The 8,475-nt window shown below is 57.0% G+C and overlaps 2 protein-coding genes across 2 annotated transcripts; both read left to right on the top strand.

The window, feature by feature from the left end:
* Window positions 1–259: 259 nt before the first annotated feature.
* Window positions 260–4,097, top strand: HOXB6 (homeobox B6). The gene is made up of 2 exons (XM_055576099.1): window positions 260–2,046; window positions 3,076–4,097. The coding sequence occupies exons 1-2, from the start codon at window positions 1,632–1,634 to the stop codon at window positions 3,333–3,335; spliced, it is 675 nt and encodes a 224-aa protein (XP_055432074.1). The 5' UTR covers window positions 260–1,631; the 3' UTR covers window positions 3,336–4,097.
* A 1,918-nt stretch (window positions 4,098–6,015) lies between these two features.
* HOXB5 (homeobox B5) lies at window positions 6,016–8,475 on the top strand. Its single transcript, XM_055579990.1, has 2 exons — window positions 6,016–6,577; window positions 7,257–8,475. Exons 1-2 carry the CDS (start codon window positions 6,016–6,018, stop codon window positions 7,502–7,504), a joined length of 810 nt encoding a protein of 269 aa, XP_055435965.1. The 3' UTR covers window positions 7,505–8,475.

Genomic DNA, 8,475 nt, shown 5'->3' with positions numbered 1-8,475 from the left:
AGCCTGGTCCCTTCATCATCAGGTTTTGTCCCACATTCTGGCCCATTCCTGGCCCCAGGTCCAAAGCTTGTCATCCTTTATGCACATTAGAATGTTGAAAATGCACTGTGGTTCAGTCTTCCAGTCTGGTTCCAATGCTCATTTTCCTAAAATAAGAGTCAGAGATGTACACACTCTCTCACACCAAAGCTTGTAGGCAGCAGGCTGGTGATACATATATGAGAGGTGGGAGGGATTGTAGAGATGCTGAGAGACAGAAGGGTAGTGAGCATCTGTAGAGGGGATACGGAATGATAGTGGTAAGCTGCCTGCTGCGGCCCCAGGAGGACCCAACCCTCCCCTTTATAAAACGAAACAAAAACCGTCTTGAGAAAGAATTAATTAAAAAAGAACTGTCAGCTTCTGGAGAGACCTGGGAAAGGAGCGATGGCTCCTCTCTTCCCAGTGGTTTATCATTGTCTCCAAAATCAGGAAGGTTTGAAGACCTGAAACTGGAGGAGGAAAAATTTTCTTTCCTGTACTTACTGAGGCACCTTTGATACCTAAGAATTTGTAGCCCAGGATATTCTAATGTCTTTTGGGGTAGGAAGTGGGGTGGAGGGAGGGTTTCAGGCAGGATAGGGATCAGACAATCCTCTCACCCCTCTTCTCCCTATCCCCTTCTTCCCAGTGCCCCTTCCTGTGCCAAGAGCAAGCAATACATACTAGAAGCAGGCAAGATATCTTGGGCAGCCGCAGCGGTAGCCTTCCAAGAAGCTCCTAGCCTAGCCGCATAGCAAAAGGGAGAAGCTTTTAGGCTCAGACCCTCCTCCCAATTCCCAGTCTTCTGGGTCCTCTGGCCTGCCTCTCAGACTACAAGAGCTGTAAAGAGGCACGAATAATAAGCCCAGGCTTGGAGGAGATGGAGTAGGTCTGAGAAACAGGAAAAACGGTTTTCAAAACCTGGGAAGGAGACGGTTTCTTCTTCTTTTGCTTCTCGATTTCTGAAAGCGATGCTAATCAGCGGAGAACTCTTCTCTCCTCCTACCAACACAAAACCCGAGAAACCAGCCTTCTCCTTTAGTTCTCTTCTAGGGAGACTGAGATTCCAGATTCCGAGATATTTATCCACCTTCCCTTGAGGGAATGGGGCTCAAGCAAGTCAGGGGTTAACTTTTCTGAAAACACAATTAACTTTTTCCTATTCTGCGTGGGGAGGGGAGGGATATATTTATTTAATCACTGGAGGATGGGGTGGTCTCAATCCAAGTGCTCCCTCCTCCCTCAAAGGCACAGACGCCTCTTTCGCAGATCCTACGTAGGTGGAACGGGACGCGTTGTGCTGTTGGGGAGAGAGAGAGAGAGAGAAAGCAGAAGGAGAAGGAGGAAAAAAGGTTGATAGGTTTGTGCGCGGGTCCCTCGCGCGGGCTGCGCTCCTCCTGGGTGCTATTTGACAATTCCTGCCTCTGCCATTGGTCAGTGTTGGATCAGATGGTTGTATTTCCTTCTGGCCCTCACTGGCACCTCGCCATCCCCCCTCAGCTAAAACCCAATCTCAGATATACTACTAATAGGCGCGGCGCTCGGACTATAAAACACAACAAATCATAAACCCGGCGGAGCAGCAGCGGCCGCGCGCGCCTCCCCTCCCAATGAGTTCCTATTTCGTGAACTCCACCTTCCCCGTCACTCTGGCCAGCGGGCAGGAGTCCTTCCTGGGCCAGCTCCCTCTCTACTCGTCGGGGTATGCGGACCCTCTGAGGCACTACCCCGCGCCCTACGGGCCCGGGCCCGGCCAAGACAAGGGCTTTGCCTCTTCCTCCTATTACCCGCCGGCCGGCGGCGGCTACGGCCGGGCGGCGCCCTGCGACTACGGGCCGGCGCCGGCCTTCTACCGCGAGAAGGAGTCGGCCTGCGCGCTCTCGGGCGCCGACGAGCCGCCCGCGTTCCACCCGGAGCCGCGGAAGTCCGACTGTGCGCAGGACAAGAGCGTGTTCGGCGAGGCCGAGGAGCAGAAGTGCTCCACCCCGGTCTACCCCTGGATGCAGCGGATGAATTCATGCAACAGTGAGTGAGACTTGCTGCGACCGCCGCGACCCCCGCGGGCTCCCCCCTCCCCGAGTCAGAACTAGAGAGCCCCAATTTTTCCACGGAGAAAGCATCTCGGGTTGGAGCTTAGGGAAGATTGGGCGCCTGCCTCGATCTCCCGCGCTGCCCTCACGCCCTCAAGAGTTGCAAAGTTTGCAAAGTCCCAGATGCACTCCGAGCCAGGGGGAGCGAGTGGGTTCTCTGCGAGGGCCAGGCCGCAGCCGAGATCCGGGTCAGGGAGGCAGGCAGAGCCCGCGCAGCCACTGGTTGGGCTCTCCCTGGCGCCCCCAGCTCTGGCCCGGTCCCCCACCCCAAGACTGTTCATTAAAAACGGAGTACGTCATGGGAAGGGGGGCGGCGTGACGCTGGCGAGGGAGAGTTGAGTCTGTCCCGGACTGGTTTTCCCTGGGGGTCGGGGGCTGGGGAAAGAGGAGGCACCCGGAAAGGGGTGGTAGTCAGAGGAGGGGGGGGGGAGAATAAGGGGAAGAATGAGAGGGAGCGGGCGGAGTCGGAGAGAGGGAGAAGCAGGCGCCGGGGTCTCGGGTTGGATTATTTGTCGGTCTTAAATCCCAAATTGATGTCCATTAACGGGACACGAAAGTGAGGAGCCCTTAATGCTGACTATGGATCGATCCACGTCATTACAGATTAAGGGCCGGAATCTATCACGGGGTGGTGGGGGAGCCAGATGGGAAAAAAAAGATGCGTCTAGGAAGAGACACACCTGGCCAGTGCTTCTCCAGCCCCTCCCCCTAGGCTCAGGTGGGATTTAAAACTGCTCCTCCCACCCCCCCACCAAGAATCTAGACAGAAGGCAAAAGCCTAGGAGACCTGGAGGGAATCTGGAGGGGGCGCTGGAGGAGTGAGGAAAGGGGAGGGGGGCAAGGAACCAGGGAGAGTGGAGGGCATCCCGGGACAGGCTAGAGTCCCCGTTTGAGGGTCGAATGGGGGAGGGGGGGTTCTGGCCTTGGTAACCCCAGGCCTCAGCATCTCCTCTCTGCGTAACAGGTTCATCCTTTGGGCCCAGCGGCCGCCGCGGCCGCCAGACCTACACGCGCTACCAGACGCTGGAGCTGGAGAAGGAGTTTCACTACAATCGCTACCTGACGCGGCGGCGGCGCATTGAGATCGCGCACGCCCTATGCCTGACGGAACGGCAGATCAAGATCTGGTTCCAGAACCGGCGCATGAAGTGGAAAAAGGAGAGCAAACTGCTCAGCGCGTCTCAGCTCAGTGCCGAGGAGGAAGAAGAAAAACCGGCCGAATGAAGGCGCTGGCAGGGGGCGGGGGGACGCGAGGGAGAGGCCTGCGGGGAACGGAGGGCAGCGAAGAGCTCCGGGAAAGGCTCTGCGGGCGGGGGAGCCTGGGGACCTGCTCTCCAGAGCGCGACAGGCGGGGCCCCGCGCTCTCCTGGACGCCCCCGCCCGCAGAGCGCTCCCTGGGCGCTGGGAGGCCGTGCTGCCTGAGCCCAGCCGGCACCCCAGCGCAGCCTCCATGCCCGCACAACCGCCTCCGCCCGAACAGGCTCCCGCGTGAGAACTGAGGACCGGACTCACTTGATGTTTCCTGGAAGCAGAGCAAAATGCTCTTGTCCGTGTCGCGTCTCATTTCGTCCATGTCGCCCGTGCACGGTTCAATGGTAGATTCGCAGTCCCCTCAGCGGGGGCCTCGAAGACTCCCTGACCCCAGACCTCTCTCCCAGCCCCTCCCCAAAGCCACTGGAAGGAGCACATACTACCTAGAAGTAAGAAGAGGAGCCTCAGAAGAAAACAAAGTTCTATTTTATTAATTTTCTATGTGTTGTGTTTGTAGTCGTGTCTTAGTTCTGGACGTGAAATACTTCGGTAATAATATTAATATTATTAATAATGATAATAATAATAAAGACGTAAAACCTCGCTGCTCAGTCACCTCTGCTCCTGCCCTGCCACTCCCCCTTCCCCACCGCCACCCCTGCGTCCCGGTGCCGGAAACTCTGCAGCGAAGGCCGGAGCTCTGGTCGGCCCCAGAGGGCCAGACGCGACTCGGAAGTTACAGTTGAGATAAAGGCTGCAGCGGTCCGGCCCAGGCTCCAACGCTGCGCCTCGCCGGTGCTGAGGCTCACAACGGCCTCTTCTGGTGCAGAACTGGGGGACGGAGAAGAGTCGTTCCCTTATTATTCTCTAGCTTTTCTTCGTTTGTCCGTGGCAGGAGGGAACGCCACCGAGGCCCCCTAGCCGGGAGCTCCTGCAGAGACTGAACCAGGCTGGTCTCTGTGCCTCAGCGCTGGGTTATGTCCGCAGGATCCCTGAGGCCGGTGATCTCTGGCCTGCCCACATGGCCTGATTTCCGCCGGCCTTGGCCCTCGGCTCCTGGCCTAAATGGGGGCCACCGGGTGTCTGTCTCCCTGCCCACAGCTGCAGTCTCCAGGCGTCCCTTCCTGCCTCAAGTAGCGGATCAGCGACAAGTAGGGGGATGTGAAGCCGCCGGCAGGCGCCTGGGCGAAGGGCAAGACTTTCCCCTGCTCTTTGGAGACCTGAGGGCAGGAAGCCAGGTGATGGGGCAGTTTGGTCACATCCCATCAACTATAACGGACCCATTCTGTCCCCACTCCATCCCCCCCACCCCCACCCCCACCGCCACCCTCACCCTCACCCAGGCGACAAGATGAGGAGACTGTTTTCCTTTCTTCCTCCTCCCTCTCTTTCCCTTTTTTTATTTTTAAAGAAAATAGCCATCCGGCAGAGGGGCCCAGCTGTGGCGGTCTCTGGCCGCCAAGCGCGCTCAGCAAGGCGCTGCTGGTCCTCCGAACTCCTTTCCCGGGAAGGCGTGAGCCGCCCTGCAAATTCTGAAACTACCCAGATGCCAGCAAGGGGTCTCAAGTAGGGATTCCCAAGGCAATAGCAGGCAGTTGGTGAGAAAGCGGAAGGATTCTTCCTTGATCCCAGAATCTCAGGCCCACATTTATAGCCAAACCCGAGTTCCTGATGCGGTGGCCTCTACCGTTTTTCTCCCATCTAAGCCACTTGGCCCCAGCTAGGCTCTTCTTTTGGGGTCCCTATCCTGTTCTGCCATCCTTCCGTCCTGGGCTAAGGATGAGGAAGAGTATTTCAAAGTTCTCAGGGGACCCGGAGAAGCTAAAGTTTCTCCTTCGAACCCTTGGCTTTGCCCCACGGGCTTGGCCTGGATGCTGTGGATGGACCACTGCAGCCGGGTCAGGAAGCAGACCAGGCCGGGCTCACAGGGGAAACCCTTTGCAATAATTGTTTTTCACACACATCTTCCAACCTCTCCCCCATTTCTTGCCCCCAACTCGGAGACTTGCAAGGCCCGAGTAAAGGAAGAGCAAATCAAGCTTTGGTCATCTTCAGTTAAAAAAATAATAATAATAACGACGACGACAGGGAGAAGTACCGAACGATAGACAAACTCCACTTACGAGAAAGTGGGTAAAGGCTTAATCGGGTTTCTCTTCTAAAAGACTCAACCCTTCGTGTGAGCCTAGGCCGGGTTTCTTTCTAGCCCGGCGGTTGCACGGAGCCAGCAGGGAGGCAGTCGTCGCCGCCATGCCGGTCGGCTGCCCGCGCTCCCGCCGTTCGCCGGGAGGTGGCGCGCTCTGCTCAGAGGCCGCCACCAACCTTCTCCCTGTTTCTCCCCCTTCTCCTTTTTCCCCCTCTCTCGGAGGCTCGCATTGAATCGGCCCTAACGATTCTCGGATCGTCATTATTTGTAACCATAGAGCATGAATTACCTCTTGAGGTCATCAGCGAGAATTTACGACTGGTCAACAAAAGCACGTGATTCCCTAACGCCCCCCCATCCCCCTTCCAACCCCCCCCCCATATTTGGCCGCATACATAGCAAAACGAAGTACAGTGCATCGCTATAATTCATTAATACATCATAAATCGTGAAGCACAGGGTTATAACGACCACGATCCACAAATCAAGCCCTCCAAAATCACCCAAATGAGCTCGTACTTTGTAAACTCCTTCTCGGGGCGTTATCCAAATGGCCCGGACTATCAGTTGCTAAATTATGGCAGTGGCAGCTCTCTGAGCGGCTCTTACAGGGATCCCGCTGCCATGCACACCGGCTCTTACGGCTACAATTACAATGGGATGGACCTCAGCGTCAACCGCTCCTCGGCCTCCTCCAGCCACTTTGGGGCGGTGGGCGAGAGCTCGCGCGCCTTCCCTGCGCCCGCCCAGGAGCCCCGCTTCAGGCAAGCGGCGTCGAGCTGCTCCCTGTCCTCGCCCGAGTCCTTGCCCTGCACCAACGGCGACAGCCACGGCGCCAAGCCCTCTGCTTCGTCCCCCTCCGACCAGGCGACCCCGGCCAGCTCCAGCGCCAATTTCACCGAAATAGACGAGGCCAGCGCGTCCTCGGAGCCTGAGGAAGCAGCGAGCCAGCTAAGCAGCCCAAGCCTAGCTCGGGCGCAGCCAGAGCCCATGGCCACCTCCACAGCCGCGCCCGAGGGGCAGACTCCGCAGATATTCCCCTGGATGAGGAAGCTTCACATCAGCCATGGTAATTCTCGCTCTCGCTCCCCTTTTTGTCTTCTCGGCTTTTCCTTCTCCGCGTTTGGGGGTGGGGGGAGTCGGCGAGGAGAGCTTGGCTTTTCCTCAAATATAGATTTCTCTTTTTCGGAGGGGGAGAAGACTCTAAGAGGGTCCTCACAGCTCGGGGGGACAGAGCCAAAAGAGGGCTTAGCTGGGGGGTTGAAGAGGAGTATTTTTAATAATTTGTTCACAGATTCGCCTTAGGTTTTATTTGCCCAGCTGTACTAGCTTTAGGATGAAGGATGGGGTTTATGTAACATGGGGAAGGGTCCTGCTTGCCCCCGAAATTTTGAGACTGCTTTTAGCAGAGGAGGGGCGAGCAGTAAAACGAGCTTTCCAGGGCAAAAGTGCAACCGTTCTCCTCCCTCCCGGGGTGAGCGGCCGCCTGAGCCCAGCGAAGGGTGAGGCACAGGGAGGGAGCAAGAGACAAAGCCGGGCGCATTCGCTGCGGGCAGAAGTGGGGGCTGTAGGAGAAGGGGGCATCAGAAAGCAAGCTCGGATGCGGGCATCTGGAGTGGGGAGGATCGGAGCTGCGGTGAGCTGGGTGCCGGGGACGCCTGGGTCCTGCTCCACGCCCCCCTCCTACCCAGTGCCCCCTCCCTTAACCAGAATAACGCGGCCTCGCCGCTCTGCTCTGTCTGCTCCAGACATGACCGGGCCGGACGGGAAAAGGGCCCGAACCGCGTACACCCGCTACCAGACCCTGGAGCTGGAAAAGGAGTTCCACTTCAACCGCTACCTGACGCGGCGGCGGCGCATCGAGATCGCCCACGCGCTCTGCCTGTCCGAGCGCCAGATCAAGATCTGGTTCCAGAACCGGCGCATGAAGTGGAAGAAAGACAACAAACTGAAAAGTATGAGCCTGGCTACAGCCGGCAGCGCCTTCCAGCCCTGAGCCCGCCGGGAGGAGCCCGGGCGGCCCAAGAGTTCATGCCGCCCCCAGCCCTGGCCCCTCCAAGCCTCCTCGCGCTGCCGCCGCCCGCTGGGAACCGGTTCCCACGAGCCTGCCTCAGCCCGGGCCTTGTGTTACGATTTTTCGTTTGGTCTTAGGTCTTCCTGTGGCTCCCTCTCTCCTGGACTGGTTAATCTTGTTATTATTGTAATAATAATGATAATTATTATTTTCCCTCCATACTCCCCACTCCTCTGCGTTCACCCCCAATCCGCCAGTGTTTCTGAATGTTCGTGTCTGTGGTTGCACTCCTTCCCCCAGGAAAAAAAGAAACTCGCATGTTTAATGTGAACTTTCCCCTCCCCATCTGTGTTATAACTTATTTATAAAAGGATGATCGCTGTATTTTGAGTTTCAGCTGGAAACTTCTCTAAAAGGGGCAGCAGTTGAGGTGGGATAGTGCCGCAGCGCCGGGCCCAGCTGAGCTGGCCTCGGAGACCGGGAGTCCATGACTGTGTCTCTTTCCTCCTTCCTCTTCCTCCTCTCTCCCCACTCCCAGGCCCAAGTTTCCTAAGGCTTGGTCCTGAGGTGGGAGGGAGCTAAGGGGGACCAAAGAGGTGATGTTGAAAAGAGGGAAGGTACATAGTGAGATTTAAGTTCCTGCCGCCTGGGTAGGCCCCACAAGGCCTGGCCTGGGAGCCTCAGAAAACAAAAATAATCCTCAGTGTAAAATGTCTTGTGTATTTCTCTGTGAATCCATGGGTCTGGTATAGAGGGCCCAAAGCTTGTAAATATGGGGATAGTCTGGGTCAGACCTATCCCCTCTTCCCTACCCATTTCGATTCCAAGACCATTTGTAGTGAGCGAGTGGATGCTGTGCTACGTGTGAAATCTGTCTTTGCCGGGCCTGTCTCAGTGATTCGCTTTTGGTATTTGTTTGTAGCTTTCCTTGAAGTCAAATAAATGTCTCCCCT

Source organism: Bubalus kerabau, chromosome 4, assembly GCF_029407905.1.
Source record: "Bubalus kerabau isolate K-KA32 ecotype Philippines breed swamp buffalo chromosome 4, PCC_UOA_SB_1v2, whole genome shotgun sequence".
In the NCBI taxonomy this organism is placed as follows: domain Eukaryota; kingdom Metazoa; phylum Chordata; class Mammalia; order Artiodactyla; family Bovidae; genus Bubalus; species Bubalus kerabau.
The sequence above is the reverse complement of the archived record's forward strand: the minus strand, read 5'-3'. Positions and strand labels throughout refer to the sequence as shown.

Excerpts from the sequence above, each read along its gene's own strand:
- HOXB5 (XM_055579990.1), top strand. The coding sequence starts at position 6,016 with ATGAGCTCGTACTTTGTAAACTCCTTCTCGGGGCGTTATCCAAATGGC. Across the intron at positions 6,578-7,256 it reads GAAGCTTCACATCAGCCATG|ACATGACCGGGCCGGACGGG; the intron begins GTAATTCTCGCT and ends TGTCTGCTCCAG.
- HOXB6 (XM_055576099.1), top strand. The coding sequence starts at position 1,632 with ATGAGTTCCTATTTCGTGAACTCCACCTTCCCCGTCACTCTGGCCAGC. Across the intron at positions 2,047-3,075 it reads GCGGATGAATTCATGCAACA|GTTCATCCTTTGGGCCCAGC; the intron begins GTGAGTGAGACT and ends TCTGCGTAACAG.